Genomic DNA, 22,329 nt, shown 5'->3' on the forward strand with positions numbered 1-22,329 from the left:
TTATCATTCAATCAATACATGTACTCCACACAAATATTTGTTGCAATTGTATATTAATTGCATTAATAATATTTATGTGAAATATATGTATTTATATACGCTGAAACCTCAATACAACAATACTCTGTGGGCCAAGGAAGTCGTTAACCTTTTACCAGTGAAATCAAGATTTGAATCGATTTTCTATATTTTTTATTTCTTGACGTGTGTCCAAGCAATAAAAAAAACCTGTAAACCAGGTGATGTGAAAAAAAAAAAAAATTATGCCACAGGTGCTGAAATGAATGAAATTTTTATTTTGGAAATTAAGTTTGCATCTCATGCATTTGGGGGGGGGGGAGAAACCAAAGTGGTTTCATGTGTAAGAAAAATATATTTTTTTTCTAATTAATAAAACCAATGTTCCCAACTTTGAACATTAGCTGTTAAAAGTTTTAATTGAGAGGTGGCATTATTAGACGCTGTCAAATTTATGTTGTTCGTCTCTTCTGGATTGGCATTGTTAGTACCACTACAAAATGCAATTTATAAGTATTTAGTTAGCAGCAAAAGTTCTAATTAGTAGATGAATAAAAATCAGTTGATTGTTTCACCCTGTATAAAGCAGCTTCTCTCACAACACTTTTGTGTACTATACAGATTCGGAGGGTAGATAGTCCAAAATACTCATACTAATCATCCTCAAAAGGATCAAAAGCTGGTTATGATTTTAAAAATATGGTATAGGTGATTGTAAAATTGTGTGTTACAATTTTTTTATATTTCACTCACGATCTCCTAGGAGGCGCAGTATTACAGCTAGATAACTCACCTAAAGTAGCAAAGGATATTTAGAAGTGTTGCAAGTTAGATACTCAGTTTGTCCTTGTCAGAAACCCTGGCATGGGTACAACAGAAATGGTGACATGACTTGTATTCTTTCATGCAATTTCACATACACCTCTTTTAATAGTGTATTTTATTCCTTTATTTTTTGTGTCCCTCCCCCTTGTGATGTTAGTGCCACCCTGCTATTCAGAAATAATGTAAAATAAGATTCATAGCCACAGAAGAAAATTGTTACCACAGGGTGTCCTACATTGAGGGGATAACGCACCAACCTCTCAGTGAGTATAAAAAAGGGAGCTGCTGTTCAGAATTGGCAATCAATTGTTGGTCCTCGTCTAATTAGCTCTAGTGCATGGGTAGAGAGATGTGGACCCCCAGCGTCAAAGGTGGTCATCTGATCTAATGTATATATGAATTGACATCATCATCATGCCTTCCCAGATGTTCAAGTCTATCTCCGCCTATGCCCTAGTGTACGAAAAATGACTGAGGTGTGACAGAAATGATCAATTACAATCTTCGGAAAAAGTTATTGGAGGGTATACGTAATAGCAAGTATCATTGCAGCGAAGTTTCACTGTAGTATAGCACTGACTTGGAACATATATGCACGCTCGCAAGCAAAATAATAAAAGCCTACAGACAGCACAAAAAAACAGAAAGATGTGCTAGTTATTATAAGGAGAGACAGAAAATGGCACCTGAACAAGATGGAATAATGAGATCCAAAAGATAGCTGCAGTCAACTAGATGACAAAATCATCAGGTAGAGAAAAATAAATAAATTTAGAGACTTGCATCCAGCAGTAGATTAAAAATGGTTGGTGGTGCTACGTATTTATTGCATTGCCTTAAATTAAATTTACATAACATTTTGAGATGTAGGTAGGTTATATATCTCCCCTGCGCTGCATGATTTAAGAGTCTTAAAACGTTCATAACCAGTCATCTGGCTATAACAGAATGGCACATCATAATCATATGCTGATTTTCAGCATAATTTAGAAAACTAATTAATGACTTCAATTTATTATAGTTGATTTTGAAAAACAGCAAAGAACATGAACTCAGTTTCAATGTATGCATAAAAATTTTTTTATTGAAAAAATATATTTTATTAGCTTCAAACTTCCAAAAAAATGAAAAGATAAAATTTCACAGCTTGTGATTTCAATTAATATCTCTATATCGTGTTATAGAGAAATCTTGTAAAGTGAGTGACACTGGTATAGGGAGGGCTCCATAAATATATTCGACAAGAATCTATATATTTGCACATTGAATTTTCAGTTTGTTCAACATCAAGTCTCTGAATAAAGCAATGTATTTTGCAGCTATCTTAGTTTGAGGAACTATAAACTCTTCACAAAATTGTGCCTTATCTTTGATACAATGCTGCAGTTCTGGTAACTGTAATGCATGTAAAAACGTCAGAACAAAATTGTAACAATTATGTTCTTCTTTGTCGTATCTGAAATATAGAGATTAGTAAATCGCCATAAAAAATATACACAATATTTTACATGTTAACATTTCTGAACATTATTTCAAAGTAATATTTTAACTTGAATAATTATCACAATCATGATACACTAAACTGTTTGCATCTTTGTTTTTACCAAGGGGAGTTTAAAAAAATTCACTCAAATGTGAATTATTCAACGAAGTTTCGTAGGTTCCCAAGTGATTTGACTGTTGACCCCACATGAATTTTAATCAACATTTTTTTTTCTGCTTTGTTTATTTGCTGCCGGCAAAAAAATTCATTCTGTATATAAAAGTTCTTTCATTAGGTATTTTTGGCTTTGCTGGCAATACTATAATCAATTTGAAGTTATTTACAGCTTCTCCCAACCCTTGAGAGCATTCAATTAACATAGAGTTTCATATGAAAAAACAAAAATGATTACAACTTGCTTCGTACCCCTCTTGGGGGATAAAATAGAAATAAATTTCGCCTGGAAAAAAATGAAAGGGCTATAACATGGGTTATGCATTTCCCATACAAACACTATTTAATGTAAATGATTCAATCTTGTTTTAGAATTTGAAAATATCTTCAAGATATTTAAATAGTCAACTTTACTTGCTCACTGGCGTCAAAGTTAAGCTGAATGATATTACAGTATATTCTCACAATCACTTAATAAAAAAGTTTTTGTGTTTAAGATAATTTTGGAAATTGGGTATTATTTTCCAGGTTTAAATTTAACTAAATAAAAAACAACTTTCTATATATATTAACCTCTAAGAAATTATTTGATCACACTGTGACTCACATTACACAAAAGTGTCATATTTTTTTATTCAGTGATGTTAAAATATCTTCCTCTTATGAGTATGGGAAGAAAAATCTTTTGACATGGTTTTTTATCTTTAACAGTTATGCTTTCTATTTTGTTATATATTATGTATATATATGTAAGTTGAATCAGAAATAATCATTCCACAATATTTTATATGCGACTTGCGTTACATTTCAAATTTCCAGTTTTCATTCAGATCATGGAGTCCAATTTTAGAAAATTAAAAAGAGAAATGCAATGTAAATTATGACATTTATTCATCCCATCATAAAATTAGTGAACTTAAAACCACAAAATGTATAGTGCATTCGTTTGTCAAAAGAAGGTTCTGATAATCTTGTCACAATAGCGTTTCTTTCAATTTCTGCATCATCTGTTTCTGGCCATGAAAATTTTCTGGTCTCTGTAATATTTTAGAAACTTTACGGTTATTTTCTTTGAATTGGAGGAAGAAATAATTTGTCCAGCAAAATGCTTAGTGGTTTTTTCTCCAAGAAATGGAACCAAAACCCATTCATTAACATGAAATTTTTGTTGACTGAAGTGCTCTCATTTGGTATCAAGGCTTGCTGATGTGCGCCAGTGATGAAATTGAATTCTTTATACACTTTTTTAAATCTTTTTATACAACAGTAAGAGTTTCACTTTATATGGCTCTAGCTTTTGAAAAAAATGCATCTTTCTTGTGTCTAGTATAGTGTGAATCTTGCATTCATTTGGGGACCATACATGATCTAATTTTGGTTTTTGTGATTCAATCGCTTTCTTTGCAACAAAGCTAACAATGACATTGGGACATATATCCTTTGCATGTTTGGAAAATTCCTCTGCTGTGCTAGGGTTACTGCTTCTAGAATGGGTAGCTTCTTTAACTCTACGCTTCAGTTCCACCCAGTCCATCAATTGCACCTTTACCGTGGCTGTAAAATGCCATTATACAAATACAACGCCACAACAGGCAAATTGCCCAACAAGGTGGGTGACTTAAGAACATCATGGATCCCCGAGCCATTTTTTGGAGGCCCTACCTACTACTGCTACACCACACATACAATCCCCCCCCACCGCGGAACTCCCAACGAATCAGTACATGCAGGAATGTGCGTGTACGTATAGTGAAACCTGACGTGAAGTTTTCTGTTTCTCTGTAATGCTTGTTATGTGTAGTGCTGCCATCTGCCACCAGTTTTTCTAACTATGAGTGAAGTGTTATGATTGAATGATTTATCGTTGTAGGACTGTTGCTCCCTGTGGCGAGACTTTTTAACGGGGAGATCGGCTCGCATTTGCGCCTTGAAGTTGGGAACTACAGAAAACCAACTTCAGCCGACCACAAAAATACATATACTATTAACTATAACTTTTTTCAAGACAGGATCAGGGCTCTCACTTAAAAAATTGGACATGGGGAAGGTTACCACCTTTCCAAAAACACTTCTAATTTTTATTCCATAGCACTATTTCAATATCCTATAACGGGGGTTCTCAACTGCTCTGCAGAGCTCTCTCAGGGGCTCCACACAGACTTGAGGAAAATAATATAAATCAGTAAATTTGATAGTAATAATAAAATAAGTAAAAGAGGCTGACAAGGTTCTGCCATAAAAATTATGTACTAAAAAGGGCTCCTCAAGTGAAACAGGGCTCCAGCATAGAAATTATATACTGGATAGGGCTCTGTGAGTCAAAAAAAGGTTGAGAACTGCTGTCCTATAAGATCGACTTGATAACAAATAATTTTGGGCCAAAACAACTTATTATTAGTGTAACTCTATATAATTCTTTTCTCTCTCCTCACAATATATTTCTTTTTTCCCCGAAGAATCTTTCACAGTCCAGTCTGTTGTGGCAAATTATGAAGATATGAAAGTTGTTTAAAAATGAGACTCCAAGACTACTTTCAAAAGCACAGAGCAAAATGTGTAAATTACAAGGTCCAATGTAAATAAGTCAAGATAAACTGGATGGTTTTAGTGCGATCGGTTTACATTTTACTGCTCAACACCATCGTGTTTGACAAATAAAGCACTTTCATTTCTAGCTCTTTGCAAACATTGTTTGAGCTGTGTGTCCTGAAAATGCAGAAGACGATTGAATGCTATTTGGCTAGCATCAGAATTACACCTAGATAACCCCAAAGTATCCAGCTGTTTTGTTAACCCCTTTGCTTACAAGTGAATTGGCAAAAAATTTTGATGCTATTTGACGAATCAGCAATAAATATAGTAACCTTGGCCTAACCTAAACGCACGTTATAAAAAAAAACAAATATGAAAGAGTAAAACTGTATAATAGTTGATAAGAATGTAGGTACAAAGTCATATTTCTTTTCACCCTACCTATTCTTTCACTCTTATAAGAAAGATAGATGTGACAAAAAAATCATTATCAGGGTGCACAAAAGAATAAAAATTATACGTTTGCAACAAAGCTTTGAGATGATCAGGAGAAAGGAGAAAGAAAACAGTGAATTTGTATGAATTCATGCTTCACTTGGACACAATATTAAGTCTTGATCATAAAGTAATTAAGCAAACTTGCTTCACCTATATCCAAAATGTGCATCATAATTTTGAATGATGATTGTTAGTTACTGTACAATGAATAGTCCAAGACCATGATGACGTGAATGCAACTTTTTTTTCAGACAGAAGTTTTTTTAATTACTCAAAATATTAACGCAAAATGAGTTTTTCCTGTAGGATATGGGAGAGGGGACACTTTTCACAAAAATATTTTTAAAATTGTTTTTGTAATTGATAATGCAAGAACCTTATCACTTTTTGGAATAAGAATATATATAACTAAAATAATAATTTTTTTTTTTTTTTTATGAGAAATATAAATTTCCAAAAAAAAAAAATTTGCCCCACTCAAAATTGTGTTCAAAATCATGTGAAAATTTAGTAAATATTGGAGTAAATATTTAAATGAAAAAATTACTACATGAGAAAAATTACATGTTTAAGAACTAGAAATTACAGATTCATTAAAAAAAAGGCATCTGAAGAAAAGTTAAATGCAAGAAAAACCATTAGATTGTCACAGTATCAAATATTTTCAAACTAATAAGCTAATTAAACAATTAAAATTAGGTGTCTCATTCCTGCCTCTAGTGGTTTCATTTGCGAAAAGTCTTAAATACAAACCACATAGTTTTTAGGTGGAATGCCAATGCTTGGGTAAGAGATCAATTCTGAATACATTCACCCAATTTGCATTTAAAAAGTAATAAATTATGTCATCAAACTGAATGTATTCACTTACATTTGAAAAGTGTGTGCACGAAAATGATTTCTTTCAATTCATTATTCAGAATATCTTCTTTGTCCAATGTTTGCTAGCAATAAATGTTAAGCATTAAAAGCTTCACACATTGAAAAAAAAAAATTTAATGTTCCATTCCCTATATATTAGTTGAACTGAAATTTCTGTATTAGATTTTGTTGGTGGTTATTGGTTTTTATTTACAGACCTAAAGCAGAATGTTTTGAATTCTTTTGTAATGAGCCCTCAGCTGACTGGAAATATAACTGCGGCAAAAATTCCCATAACAATGTTTTCTACACTTGTCTTGAAATTTTTCTAAATAGTTCTGTGACATCCGTCGCAGTTTTCGGCATATTCTACTTTAAGGTTTAGCAGTACTAATCTTTTACATTATGATAGTCTAAACACAGTCGAGTACACTTATAACAAAAATTAGATACAATATACGGTTTTGTAATCTCCAATTTTTGGTCTATTCACTTCCATTTACTTTTACTTCTATTACATACCCTTCTTAAAACATACACCGTGAGCCAAAAACACTTCTTTGCAACATGTACATAGGTGATATCTCGATGGGGGTTTTTTTTCACAAAAAGTTGTGGTTTTTTATAATGAAAAATATTGTTGAAATAATTACACTAACTATAAACAGATAGCACTGTAATGGTCTACAGCTAAAAAGCATCACCTGTTAGTAACAAATATAACTATTCTAACAGTAAAATTTTATTTTTTTAAAAATTCTACGCAGGTTTTTGCCGCATGGCAGTTTTAAAATATTTATTCTTTGTATAACATAGTGACTTTAAACATTACATAAAATCAATATGTGTATTTTCAATGGGAATTTTCATTTAAAAGCAATATTCAAGTTTTTGATGTGACAGTTTAAACCGACAAAGACCTGCCAATCCTGATAACAATTGTGTGTCACTGCCATTTAACAACTGATTCAAAAGTGACAGAAAAGCAAATAGTCAATAATTTGAAGAGCATATTCCATGGAGTTTAAACTGCATGGAATATGCTCTTCTGCAATTGAGCTCTTGCTAATATGCAAATTATGGAATATTTGCTTTTCTGTCACTTTTGAATCAGTTGGTAAAAATGGCAGTGACACACAATTGTTATCAGGATTGGCAGGTTTTTGTCGGTTTAAACTGTCACATAAAAAACCTTGAATATTACTTTTAAATGAAAATTCCCGTTGAAAATACACATTGATTTTATGTAACGCTTAAAGTCACTATGTTATACAAAGAATAAATATTTGAGATATGATTGTAAAATAATTTTTTTTTAAATGTAAAATATACAATTTCAGACCCGGCAACTCTCCGGATTTAGGCGGGAGACTCCGAATTTTTCATCCTTCTTCCTACTCTCAGGATTTTGGCAGAAAACTAATTTCCCGCGAGCTTTCACATTGTCGTGACGTTAATGACTACCGTTGTCATTAGGGAAAACACCCATAGATGGCAGCCATGGTCATTTTTATCGAGCAGCCATAAAAAAGACTTGGTGACCGCATTTAAGCAACTGGCAAAGACGTGACTTTATTTACTTGGCATTTATCGGCAATCATTTATCAGGGGAGATGACATTGGTTACCAAAATCCCTGTATAATCATTATTGTACTCCATTAACAGCCATGCGGTAAACACAATAAGAGTTCATATACCCAAGATTATCAATCACTGATGGCATCCATGAAAGAAAACACATGTTTTATGAACAGTATGTAGATATGATTTCTCTATTCTACATGGGAAGACTAACACTGAATTTGGGCGGATGGGGAATGGAACTTTTTCTTAATTGATGGAAAAAAAAATTTTGTGGATTTTTTTATCAAGTCTATGAGTGCGGGGGGGGGGGGGGGAACCCCCTCTTGGGAGATTCTCAGGATTTCTGGATTCCAAAATTCGACACGTCTGCAATTTGAATATAGCATAAAACATAAAAGCTGAAGGAAAAACTAAGGAACTATTTGACATTCCTCAATTCAAGATCAGATTCTCAATCTTCAAAAATTTCTTCAACTGCTTATTTATGTGTATTGATATAAATCATCTGCTGTATTCTTTTCATAACAGATAGGTATGCTAAAATAATGTTGGTTTCTGCTGTTATTGAAATAATCACTGACTCTTAGATCGATACCCTTATTATGCTTAACATTAAAATATAGCTAGCAAATCAAAATACTAAATTGCAGGACTAAAATGTCCTTTAATTTAGCAGTGCTTATTGCATATGATGCTAAAGAAAAACGACTAACTTATTCTAAGTGAAAAAGTAAGAATGACAACATTGACAATAAGTTTTTGACAGGTTTAATACCGAGTAAGTTTCCAAGGTCAAAAATCTAACCCTGTGATCTTCTATCACACCTATTTTGAATGAACAGCTCTATTTCACTTGGTAAATTAAAACACAGGTAATCAATAGTTTAGATAAAATACATAGACCATAAAATTACATATTATCTGTTCTAGACTCCTTGTCTATCAAAAAATTCAAAATTGTAAATTATAATTAATGATTTGTTTTAATTATTGTAATAAATTAGTGTTTAAAAATAAAACGTAATGCACAAAAAAATTACTTATCAACCTATTACATTCAAAATATTATCCAAAAGCACTGGTTTTTGTTTTTGACGGTTTTTAAACCAGTTTTCGACACATTAAAATCCCAACCCTGATTGTTATGACCAGTAAAAGCAGAAATTCACTGTTTTAAAAGCATCAAATAGCTACCTATTGAAAGACTATGCAAAAGCTTGTTGATTGATAAGTAAAATTTATGAATATTGGTTTTTTTTTTTTTTTTATTGTGTAAATGCTGACAACTTGGAATGTTTATGACAACTTATATCACTGTATAAGTTAATATGCTTCAATAAATTTTCAAAATTCCTCCGTAGGTATTAACCAAAGACTATATTCATGCTAATAATAAATTTAATTACACGCTGCATAAGCTTATTCTGTCTAGGACAATCTCAATAATGCACCTTATGTATATATACAACTGCTGCTTATGCAATTTTCAAATCACCAAGAGGGTATGTTATAAGTAGAGCCTGGAAGTTCCGGCACTAAAAATGGTTGAAAAAAGCACTAAAAAAGGCATTTATAATTTTTGGAAGAAAAAATAACTTAAAACAAAAAGGTATTATGGGTCTAAAAACTAGCTGAAAAATTGGTTGCACTTAATCTGTCTATTATTTTAATTATAGTTTGTAATAACTGAGTTATTATCAAAGTTAAATTGATTTCAAACCCAAACTAAAATGTTCGTAGATCCTAAGGATTAGGCCAATTCCAGGGCCACCATTACCAGATGCGGAGCCGGTAGAGAAAAGAATCTGTTGGGCTCCTTCGAGTTAATAATTGATAATAATTTTTAAATAATTCTTGTTTACTTGTTGTATTGTTCAGAATAATCATTATCATTTCTATAGTAGAGACAGCCATCTTGTTCTATTTTACCATCAATATTCATCTAATATTACCACATATGCGGGACTCCTTCAAGCAAGGGGCCCTGTATGGTCGCATCTGTCAAACACCCCTGAGGGCCATGCTCCGTGTCAGTCACGATGTGAATTCATGACCTCTTGGGACAGCCATCGGTTAGCTATACGTATACAGTAGGGTGGGTTGAAAAATCGAAATGTGGATAAAAGAATCGGCTTGGGGTGCAGAAGTTGTCTTTTAAGCATACTAGCATAAATGAAAAATTTTTTCAATTTCAATAAATTTCTTCCGGTGCACCAAGACACTTAAATATTTGCCAAAAAAGAAATCTATTTTTATGCAAATTTTGAATAAAAAAATGAGTAAAATAGTCGATTTCACAGGGAAAATAGTATAGGCAGAGAATGAAAAATCATTTATTGTTTATTATTAAATGTATAAAATTATTTAGTGTAGCAAAAGCTGGAAGGAATGGTGAAAATATTCATGCCATACCTAAAGGACCGTTCAAGTATTACGTAAGCAAATTTGTAGCCATTTTTGACACCCCCCCCCCCGTCAGCAAAACGCTGTCCCGCTCGCCCTCCTTGTCAGCAAAATTTCGTCATCAGCTCTGCCCCTCTGAATCCTAACTAATATTTTCATAAAGGGTGGTTGATAACGTAAGCATTATAACCCCCCCCCCTTCCCCGTCAACAAATCGGAAACCCCCCTCTCTCCCCCCCATCGATGATGACATAATACTTGAACGGCCCCTAAGCTGTTGAAAGATGTATTCGCCTAGTGTCTGAGGCGTTGGAAAGTGTGTGTGGAGAAGAGACATGGCTTCATATTGAATAGGATAAAATCAAGAAGCCCTATCAACCATTTTAATAGCAAAAAGCATTACAACATTTAGAAATACGTAAATCTTCAAATTAGTACAATTAAAAAAGCCATTATATAAGTTCAATTTTTATAAGTTTTATTATTTATTGCTTTGATTTTTAAATTTATACTTCATGTATCATTATAAAATTATTATTATTTATAAGTTTATACTTTAATACCTGAATACTCTGCAAAATTTATAAACATTTTTCATTAATTTACAATTTTTAATACATTTTCATAAAAGTGAATTTTTAACTATTGTTGGAGCGCTTGGGCTACCAGAAGATATGAATGGATTTCAATAAAAAAAATTATGCACACTAATATACCCAAGACACAACTTTCCCACCCCACATCAAAAGGAATTTCAAAATTTTTTTTTATAAATTTTCATGAAAATACCAATTTTTAACTAGTTCTGGGCCACTTGGCCGCCAGAAGATACGAGTGAATTTCAATAAAAAAAATTACGCAACATATATATATATTCAAGACACAACTTTCCCAACCCCACGCCATAAGTAATTTCGAAAAAATTCTTTTTTATAAATTTTTTTCAAAATGTCAATTTTTAACTATTTTTGGGGTGCTTGGGAAACCAGAAGATATGAATGGATTTCAATAAAAAAATTATGCAAACTGATATACTCAAGACATAACTTTCCCGCCAAAAGTCATTTCGAAAAAAAAAAATTTCCTATACTTTTCAATCTACCCTAATATACAGTGAAATCTGTCTAAGATGGACACTGTATGAGACGGAAACTTGTCTTAAAAGGAATCAAAATATAGTCTGTTCAATGATTAGTGCTTTTATTTGCACCTTTATAAAAAAAACCAAAATCTATCTAAAACATTATTTCAGTCTACTAACGTTCCATTTTGTACAGGTTTCACTGTACAATGCAGTCCAAAATGTCTGAGAGAAACATATTATGTAAAGCGTGCGGAGAGAAACAAAAATTGCTAGTTTTCCTCTGCTTTTCTAACATGGGCTGCATTCATCTGAAACAAAATCATTCACACCTAACGCCAACCGGTCAAAGCAAAGTTAATGCATGGCAACACCAATCTCTTAGATCACTTATTTATGTCTAAATTGGGCTGGAAGGGGGGGGGGACTTTCTGATAACAGTTAATACTGACAGTTGAAAATTTTTAAAAGAGACCAATTCTTTTGAAGTTTTCAATGCTAAACATATCGAAGTTTTACAGATTATGGCCTCTGAAATTCACTAATAAATTTAAAACTATGTTAAAATAGCCACTTGTGACACAAAAATTAAAAAAAATATATTTTTACCAAAAAGTTTGAAAATAGGTAAAAAAAGGCATTGATGGAATTTTCCCTTTGAACTTCCGGGCTCTAGTTATAAGTGAAAACGGAACTGTGTGTGTATATATAAATGTACATAAAGAATAGAACCTGTTGGAAGACCATAGTTCCTGCTTGGAAATAATCTGAAGAGTGTAGTCCCAGTATTCTCTCCATACATTGTCAGGTTTTTCTTTGATGGTGATAGATAAACACTGATTCCAACTTTCTTCCTCACCAACTCTGAAACCAGTTACATCATACTCGTGAATATTGCCTATAATATGCATTTTTGTGTGAAAATAAAATTATGACAATGAGCTGATACCTTACATCTTCAAATATACAAAGACAAAGGCCACAACAGGCAAATTGCACAACAAGGTGGCTGAAAAAAGATGCCCATAAGGTCGGGATTACACTATAATTTTTGTAAACATGCTTTTATAAAACTTGAAAAATACAACCAATAAATAGATCAGCTGCATTTGCTCGAATGTAATTAATCAGCTTATTGGTTATATTTTTCAAGTTTTATAAAAGCACTTTTACAGTGTAATGCCGGCCTAAGAAATATGGATGTGAAATATAATCAAAATACAGCAACCCAATATAACGAAAAAAACCATTAATAATTAGTACTATATCTAAACTAATAATAATACTACACTGCCCATAAAAACTTATGGTTGTCTTATTTAAGTATGTTTATTGTACTTCTTTTTAAAGGTGTTGATTGTGTTAGAAATTACAACACCTGGAGGTAAGCCATTCTATTTATCAACAGCCCAATTAAAAAAAAAACTCCCTGAGACACAACATCCTGGAATTGTCCCCTAGTCGAAGCAGTAGATTAATGGTGTATTAATAACTCGTGGTTAGGGATACGTAAATTTTGTATATACAAAATAAATGTGAAATTTGTGAATTTTGATGAATAAATGCAAAAATTTGATTTTTTACTACTTTTCTATAAAATAATGATAATTTGCCGCTTTAAAAGCAAAAATTGGTCATAATTTTTCTCAGTACTTGTGCCTTATGTGCTTAAAAGTCAATATTCTCTCGCCAAAACTAGATTACTTTTTTGCATGTGATTTTTTTTACAAAATATGTGATGCCAAATTCATGTAATCTTCCTTTAGTTTTGAAAACGATGTTCTAACTCGTACAATAACGCATTTGGTTCCCTTTTGTTTCTGTAAGGTCAGGTACACGCTGGCCTAAGAAAATTATGGAACTAAGTAACAAATTAGAATGGCCAAACTACCTTGTGGAGTAAGTTAATGGTTTTGAAATCTTTTTGAGCACCAAAGTATTGATCATTTTTTAAAAAAACCAAAAAGTTTGACAAATGAAAATAGTGAATTGAAGAAGGGCACAATATGATACTAAAGACAGCAGCTGATAACTAAATTGACTCCACACATACGACATCTAACGCTATGAATGAAGCCTATAAGCATATGGATATGAATTTTGGGCATCTGAAGTTGCAACACCACCTATATCATCTTTGTATCCAAATTTATTACTGGAACCTAAAAATTTTTTAAAGATGTGACACAGAATAGAAAACAATCATGTCAACAAACAACTATTTCTAGTGGTAAACCAACAGACTTCTGGTTATGTCTTTGGCTGGCAACATAAATGTGTTAGAGCTACGCATATACATATACAATGTTCCTGCATGTACCAATTCATAGAAGTTTTGCAGAGGAATGTTAAAGTTGCATACACAGTCAAGTAATAGTAGGAGACTTCAAATGCAAAAAAAAGTGGATACTTTTCAAGTCCAGCTATTAACTTAAATTAAAATCATGTCATAATTAAAAAACAGTCATAATTATACTTGGCAAATATAAAATTTTTGATTTGGAGGTTTTTTATAAATATCAAATAAATGCAAAATTTCCAATTTCAAAACCTTTTTTTTTTTTGCAAAATTTACGTATCCCTTCTCATGGTCCATCCTGATGAAAATTTTAAACACTCCAATCATATATTCCCCCGACACCTGCGTTCCTCCAATGTAAACATATTCAAGAAATCCTAGTCTTTCTTCATAGCTCAAGCCTTGTGTGTCAACAAGAGCATGTGTATCTCTTCTCTGCACCTCTCAACAAAGTCCAGAGATGCCACTGTACTCTAATTTATCTAAGATGCAGGTTATTCAAAAAATCTGATTTCTTTTTGAGTGAAAGTGGGTCCCTCTCAGAAAAAATTATGCCCCCTCCCCATAATTCACTGGTATCTCTAGAATTTTCTTCCAGCATGCCCCAGGTCTTTGATCACCTGCTTATATTTCTTCGTTGAGACTGAGCAGTGGGGCCATGTTCTGGGTAGAAGAAGGAATCTGTGAATCAAGTAATTCATTTCTAAAAACATGTTCTATCCAAAGGTTCATTTACTAGTAGGAAAAGCTTGCAAAGAAGCTAATATACAGTGAGAATTTAATGTTTGGAATTCTGCATTTGTAATAATCTAAAACAAATATACAGTTGATCCCGCTTATAGCGTTCCTCCCATTTAGAATGTTTTTCTACTTAGTACAACTTATTTTCGTGGTCCTAACAATAAGTAATTCTCATTAAGATTTCCCGTTTAAAGTGTTTTCCTGTTTACAATGTTTTTTATGATAGTTTTTGAAAAATATTATAAGGAGGCACACATTTATATATTTACTGATATATATCAATCTATAAATTCCCTTCTGATTGATTTTACACTTCGTTAAAAAAACTTGGTGCTTTCAATATCTTCTGATCAAATTTAAAGCAAATTAAATTCTCTCTCAGACACCTATCTTCTGATTCCGTTTTCACATACTTTGATCTGTCGCCATTTAACTGCCACATATTTTCACACCTGAATATGGGAGCTATGTCAGATTTGTGTTGGAGAAACTTAACAGTATGCGTATGTGTGTGCCCCCAGCATTTGGCATGCTTTGTGTTCAGTAGGTGGTGTCATCTATCTAGCGCTTTCAACTTTTTTGTTTTTTCAAACCGAACACAACTCAGGTCTATCACCAGAGGCAATTTATTACCTAGTGAGTTGTGGTGTAAGTGTATCTAACAGTCTGAGTGCGTACCTAGTGTTGTGTATGATTTTTCAGTGCTGCCATCTATATCTCAGAAGTTAAGTGAGTGATGTGTAGTGACTGAATATTTATAGTGTTTGTAGGACTGCTGCTCTCTGTGGAGAGACTTTTTAACTGGGAGATCGGCTCGCATTTGCGCCTCGAAGTTGGGAACCACAGAAAACCAACTTCAGCCGACCACCGCTGTGGCGACGGTGGGACTCGAACCCGGGTCCCCGCGATGCGAGTCCGTCACTATGACTACTCGACCACTACAGCGGCAAGCGCTTTCAACTAGATACTTTCTCAAACGGGGGGCAAGCACACATTTTGGCACACCCATGTAATGTAGAAGAAGCAGTTATAAAGGGAGAATTTGGTGGCCCCTCCCCCCTCTAGTTCAGAGCCCCAAACACTAGACCCGCCTGCTCTTTCCCCCTCCCAGTTGCAGCCCTGCATCTATCCTCCAAACTGGTAATACGTGCATTTGAAGTTTAATGCATACATATTTGTGTTGCAGGTCTGTGTGATCGCCATGGCAACCAGAAGTTTTTCAAAGGAATAGCCAACTCAAAATTTTAAAACCTTAGAAAATGGCATTTTTAGCCGATTACCATTACGGTTCCAAACTCGAATTTGTGGGGGGGGGGGGGAGTGGTTATAAGGTGCCCCTTCCTTTCCTCTCCCCCCCCCCCCCCCCCGAAGATAAAAAATTAAAAATATTTTTGTAGTAGAGAATTAAAATATGGGAATAAAATAATTTCTTTTATACTATCTGTTAATTTAAAATTGTTTTTGAGTGTTACTGATCAAAACTTTCTGTGAAGAATTAAATCCTCTTGTCCCCTTCCAAAAGCCAATTCTGCATACACACCCACGATTTTCGCGATGCGAAATGGTGACCACCACATAGCAGTTAGATGACGAAACTGGATATTCAAGGTAGAGTTTTGTTTTTACAGATTTGGTTTTTTTCCATGATCTCTGGAAAGTTTTACAATTTGAATGGGTGTTCCAATCCTTTACGATTAAAAAAAAAAATGTGTATTTGCAATATTGTAGGAACAAGGCGAATTTATGCTGTTTAGATGCTATCTTTGAATGCTGGCAAATATCCGCGTAAGTACTGTAATTTCCGGTATGTAACCGGGAGAAAATCCGTAGGTGAATAAAAACTCCAAAATTTGACAATTACACAGCCCCTCATTCAGGGAAGCAACTAAAGATATCCCTCATCTTATTCTTCAACAACCCACGTGTATATTGGGTTGTACAGTGTGCAAAGTAGTAAAACCACTTTGACAAGGTCGGGTGATCATGATATATGGGAAAAAAGAGAAAGGGGAATAAGTTGGGGAGGTTTTTCTCTCTACTTTCTTCTTCTTAGAACTAGGAAAGAACGTGTCCCAGAGGACGCATGAACAAAATTTGTATGCGTCCTTTTCCGAAATTCCGGGTATTTGATGCTTTATAGCGCGTCAATGGCATCTCTGAAAGTCCATGTCCCTCTATAGGTATGGGCTCCAAAACCTTACAGCATACTCCAGTCCAGGAGGAATTAAGTCTCAGAAAAGTGGAAGAATGACTTTAGTAGAAAGTGTGTGTGTGAAGACACCTTCTTAAGAATAAAACTGAGCATTCTATTAGCTTTTTTTTTATCACCGCTGAATAATGTTCAGAAAACCTAAGCTGATTGTCAATGAGAATTCCCAAATTGGTGGCACTAGTTGGATCCGGGATAGTAATACCATTTAACTTGTAAGTGAAATGTGGGTTATTAGAATCAAAATGAGTGACCATGCACTTATCAACACTAAAGGTCATGCTGCAATCATATTCAAGTTCCCTATCGCTTGGATTCCTGACTACTCCTATTAGCTTTAAATCATCCATGAATTTGCAAACAATGATGCTTTGATCGAATTTATCTATAAAGAGTGAAAAAAGTATAGCCGCAAAGATATTGGCTTTCTTGAGGGACCCCATTCTTCACATCTGTCCAATCAGAAAATTCCCTGTTCACCATAACCTATTGTGACCTATCTCTCAATCACAATATTACCCAATCTCGTGTAAAAAAAATGCTTCAGGAGTTTACCATGTTGGACCAGATTGAATGCCTTCTGGAATAGATTAAAACATTCTTCATATCCATGAAAGAATATTTTTATCAGCACATATAATTCACTATCTATAGTCCAATTTATATCACAGTTGTTTAGTACATTCAAGGGTTAGACCAGTGTTTCCTTATTTCCCAAAGTTGGAAATATTGTGCCTTGGTGGGCAATGGAATAGTCCAGGAAGGCAATAGAAGTTACGAGTATAACATAAGAACCTATGGGTCCACTTGATTGAGTCAGGGGGGGGGGGGGGTTGATGAGAGAAAAAAATTTCTGAAGGGGGCAATGGAACAAAGAGTTGGTGGAACTAAGGGTTAGATCATGACCAATCAGTTTAAAGCTTATCCTGAATTACTTGTGTTTAATGCTAAAAAAAATTCAAACCCAGGTCTATCAAGCATATTGCTGCATCAACTGCTACAGTAAAGTAGCAATGAAGGTTTTCAGAAAAATCTTGTGAAAAAAACAGTGGGGGGGGGGGGAAATTTAAAGGTTTTGTATATTTTCTTAACCTAAATTTTTTTGATACAATCATGAAATCTCAATACCAATTTTTCAATTTCATGCATTTGTCTAGCTCTTCCCACAAGGATATTCAATTATTCAAACTGTATTTTAATATTTACTGACCGTCTATTGCTAAATATGGCTGAGTATAAATTTTATATTGTGAATAGTTCTTTATTTAAAAAAAAGCTTAAGCATCCCCCATGACGTTGAAATGAAATTGAAGTGCATCATTTTATAATATAGTCTTAAAATTCTGATCGTAAAGTGTAAATTTTGGGAAATTATTATTTTTTCTCTACTTCAGCTAATCCGGAACATATCAGATTAAGGTCTGCTGGATTACTGAAATTGCCAGATTTTTGAAATTAATTGAAAAAGCCCATTCAACCCCTTTACGATCAGGGACATAATATTATGTATTATGTCCAGATGCCAGTGGAGTGAATTCAATCTAACTGACTGTTTCTTCAACCTCTTTTTTCCCGATCGTGAAGGTTTATTGTAACCCTACAAAACAAAGTTGTGTGTGTGTGTTTTCACCTGCTGTTGTCCAACCACCAACTGAGATAATGATGGTGGCGGTTCTTCTCAGCTTTTTCTCCCTCCTCCACACAGACACATATATTTTTCCCAGAACTAATCCTATTATATGCTGCACATAGAAGTGAGAAAGAGAACAAGTTTGTAGGTGAGGGCAAGGAAAAAAAAAGCAAGGCACTGTACTAATACTTTCTTACCCAACATGCCTGTGTATTTTGTTCCTTCCCACCTTATTTCTATTTTTCCTTTCTTTTTTTAACATGGAATGAGGTTTCCACATTTATTGTCTATACGTCTAATACAGATCATTCAAACTTATCACCAACAGCTTGTACATGAAAAGGGGTTAAACAATATCAACTTCTGCACATAGACACGTTTTCCTCTTCTATGGGCTTCAAGAAAAGCCAGCTGATTATGGGACGGGCCAGACTAGTGCAAGGCCGGATTAATGAGAGTCTACTGTATTTCTTAAAAATTATATAAATATATTACAATCATTAAAAATTTCTTTGAAATATATCGCAAATTAAATTAAATGATACAAAAATATGGATATACCAAGTAGAATGATGCCAAATAAGAAGTCTATATACCTTGGGAGTCTGTAATGCCTATGTGCAGATCATCTGAGTTATGATAACCACTGGAAAAAAAATAATTGTATTCACAAAAAACAAAAATATATACATCCATATAGAGTCTACTGATTAGCTGAAGTTAAACAAATTTGAGTGTGTGCATGATACTTAAATTTCATCAATGTTAGTATTTTTTAATAACTATAAACTGAAATAAATAATAAAACAGGACTTGGCATACTGAAAAACAATTTAAGTGGTATCCAAATTTCTCGAGAGCCAAGTGCATGAATGAATGAACACAAGGGGCTCTGCCACCGGACTTATCTCGTTGCCGAGATCTCTTCCAGCCCAGCTTCGTGGCAGAGTCTGGAACAAAGTGAGTGTACCTAACAGTCTGAGCGTGTAGCTAGTGTTGTGTCTGATATTTCAGTGCTGTCATCTATACTTCAAATAGTAAGTGAAGTGTAATGATTGAATATTTGTAACGTTGTAGGCCTGTTGCACTCTGTGGCGAGACTTTTTAATCGGAAGATCGGCTCGCATTCGCGCCTTGAAGTTGGGAACCACAGAAAACTTCAGCCGACCACAAAGAGAGAGAGCCAAATGCAGTTTTTTCTCAAGAAAAAAGGTCCTAAATACTATAATAGTTTTTTTCTTTCAACTTTTTGGGGCCTCCCTCTTCCAATGTTGGAAAGCATACTGTCGTAAAATGAGAAAATTTTGTCTGGGCCTTTGATTCAAATTTAGCAATGAGATAGAGCCTACAGAAAATTTTAGACACCAATACCAATTTTCTAGTCGCCGTGGCAAACTGGCATTTGTCACACTTAGAATAAAGGAATAAAAATTGTATTAAAATCTTTCAAAAGGTAGTTGGCCATTTATGAAAACATTTAATCTATGTATATAAAATAACATGTCCTAACTGACTGATTCATCATCGCCGAGCTCAAACCGCTGAAGCTATAAATGTGAAATTTGGTCAATAGTTTCACTTCATAATGTAAAGACTCACCAAGAAGGGATTGAATGGTAACACAGAGAAATCACTTCAAACTGAAACCGCTCTGAAGCTATATTCATGAAATCTGGTCAGCAGTTTTATTTCACGACATCAAGACTAACTATGGAGTTTTTCAAAATCTGAGACCCCCTTAGGGGGTTCAAAGATAACACAAAGAAATCACGCTGAGCTGAAACCGCTGAAGCTAAAAATATCCAATTTTGTCAGTATTTTAATATTGTGATGTAGAGACTCACTGAGAAGGGATTTTTTAAAATTCAACCCCCTAAGGGGAGCCTAAAGGGGAGGTCAAAGGCTATATAGAGCAATTATCGCAGAGCACACCATATACATCGTTGGTATATGGTAGGAAAGAGCTCAAACTATTTAGATTTATTTGTGTAATTAATGTTTGATCTTGATTTCTTGTTTTTTCCCCAACTTTTCAAACAAGGGACCTATTTCTGGTACATGGCCCACTACTGGTGCACTTACCCTGACTCCAAAACAGAATGTTTTGTGCATTGTTCTGCAGTAGAAATTATCAGTATAGTTTTTCAACACAGAAGAGTTCTTTAATCAAAAATTTTTGCTAGATTGTTCGGCTAATTTTCCATATGCCTGGTCACTGCCAATGTGGCGACAATTTTTTCGCACCAAGCAATCTGCAGCAAAAGCGGCCAATTCAAGATGGCCAACAAAGAACACATACAATTTCACAAAAAATTCAATTTATTACATGAAATCAATGTAATATACAGTAGTGCATGATAATCAATCGGGAAATACTGATAATATGTGGGAAATGCAGTAAACTATGACAAAATCATACACAAAAATTCCATTACCCATCCATTATAGATGGCGCTTAAAGCACGGGCGATTCAAACGGATAACTGCGTTTTTTTCCCTTTGTGCAGTAGCATCGTTGTCTTGGATTATTCCCGATTACCTTTCGCTAGTTATTTTTAGCGTGTCTTTTCAAACGTTTGAACAGCCATTTAGTTTTTTTTGTTCGAGCGTTAGGATTACACAAACCGGATTACATTTTCGTCGACTGGTAAGGCTGTATCCTTATTATTTATTTTTCTTAGTAATATTCTTATTTTATTTAATTTTCATTATTTTTTTAAAAGAATGTGGATACCCGGAAAAAGTCCGGGTTTTAATTTTTTTATACCTAGAATATCCTTATTTATACAACATGCAGGACCGTTGTTTATTTAAATATGCTATTATATTTTATGTTTCGTGATATTTTTCATATTTGAATGGGTTTTTATTATTATTTTCCATTTTGGCCAATCCTGGCGATTTTTCTTTTCGGCGCCCGCAGTGTCGACGACTTTTTTAACGGCTTTGGCGACTTTTGATCTGGTTGTCGGACATGTTTGGCGCCGAAAAAAAAAGTCGCCAGAAATCGCCAATCTCTGGATTATACAGCACCTGTTCCAAGGTTGTTAATTTTGGTGTGGAAAAAAGTTGCCACATTGGTGCTGACCCCGCTTATGGAAAATTAACCGATTGTTCTGCAGCAGCACTGATTGTTCTGTGAAGTACACCACCTTTTTTTGTATTTTACTTCGGGGGGAGATAAGATGATTCATTTTTATCCCATGGATTTCCCCACATAAATATACCGTATAGGAGGCATTGCTTTTTTTTGACTGACCCTCACATGATGGATGTGCATGGAGTTTGGAAAACATCATGAATGATTTCAAATTAACTTGTCACAATAAATTTTCAATTCTACAATATTTCTGAATAGAATAACTAACATATATATGACGTGAATCCACTGTAATTTATAAAAATTTATTAATAAAAGTTGAAAACATTCTAAACAATATTACAGTATTCTCTTTGATTAACAAACGTTTAACGCAAATGTCAGATTCGAAATAATGAAATGCTTACTGAAGAAAATCTCCTCTTGTAGGTTTGATAACAACCGTGTTTGGCACTTTTTTAGCACGTCGAAAGGGAGATGGTACACGGAAAGGGGGTATAAGAAGTTCCGATTCAAGCAAATTAGCTGAACATATACTACATACCTCAGGTATCTTGAAACAGAACATTTTCACGTCCTTTCGACAGTGTTGGAAACAAAGAATATCATGGTTTTCGACCATTTCAATTAAATTATAAAATTTTAATTATGAATGTCATAATAATAATACTTTAAATCTTGATTTTGATTCCAAACTTCGATTTCGATCTTCTCTTCTTCTTCAATTATACAGGGCTTTATGCCTGATCCAAACACGATGGAAAAAATTGCCAGACGGCCGTAACCAAACGTATTTGGATTCTTATCTTTGCCCATATACGTCCCAGTTTCTGCGGGACATTCCTGAAACGTTTTTGCAAAATTAGCGTTTTTAACAATTTAAAGTATAC

The 22,329-nt window shown here is 33.9% G+C and overlaps 1 protein-coding gene across 4 annotated transcripts; it reads right to left on the minus strand.

Moving 5' to 3' along the window:
* Window positions 1–1,905: 1,905 nt before the first annotated feature.
* On the minus strand, window positions 1,906–22,201 carry LOC149085279 (MKRN2 opposite strand protein). 4 transcript variants are annotated; one of them, XM_089233208.1, is made up of 5 exons: window positions 21,847–22,201; window positions 18,936–18,985; window positions 12,193–12,324; window positions 6,402–6,474; window positions 2,162–2,299 (listed from the first exon to the last, which is right to left on the minus strand). In XM_089233208.1, exons 1-4 carry the CDS (start codon window positions 22,059–22,061, stop codon window positions 6,443–6,445), a joined length of 429 nt encoding a protein of 142 aa, XP_089089334.1. In that variant the 5' UTR covers window positions 22,062–22,201; the 3' UTR covers window positions 2,162–2,299; window positions 6,402–6,442. The 4 variants fall into 4 exon arrangements, with proteins under 4 accessions (XP_089089333.1, XP_089089331.1, XP_089089334.1 ...); XM_089233206.1 differs by having other exon boundaries at window positions 12,193–12,358; XM_089233207.1 differs by lacking the exon at window positions 6,402–6,474 and having other exon boundaries at window positions 1,906–2,299.
* Between the last annotated feature and the right edge of the window lie 128 nt (window positions 22,202–22,329).

This window comes from Pholcus phalangioides, unplaced genomic scaffold, assembly GCF_987345545.1.
Source record: "Pholcus phalangioides strain wild (caught in Gottingen) unplaced genomic scaffold, Ppha-v1.0 ptg000007l_1, whole genome shotgun sequence".
NCBI classification, from domain to species: Eukaryota; Metazoa; Arthropoda; class Arachnida; order Araneae; family Pholcidae; genus Pholcus; species Pholcus phalangioides.

Excerpts from the sequence above, each read along its gene's own strand:
- LOC149085279 (XM_089233205.1), bottom strand. The coding sequence starts at position 22,061 with ATGGTCGAAAACCATGATATTCTTTGTTTCCAACACTGTCGAAAGGAC. Across the intron at positions 12,359-18,935 it reads AGGCATTACAGACTCCCAAG|GCAATATTCACGAGTATGAT; the intron begins GTATATAGACTT and ends TGCATATTATAG. Across the intron at positions 2,300-12,192 it reads GAACTATGGTCTTCCAACAG|ATACGACAAAGAAGAACATA; the intron begins GTTCTATTCTTT and ends TCTATATTTCAG.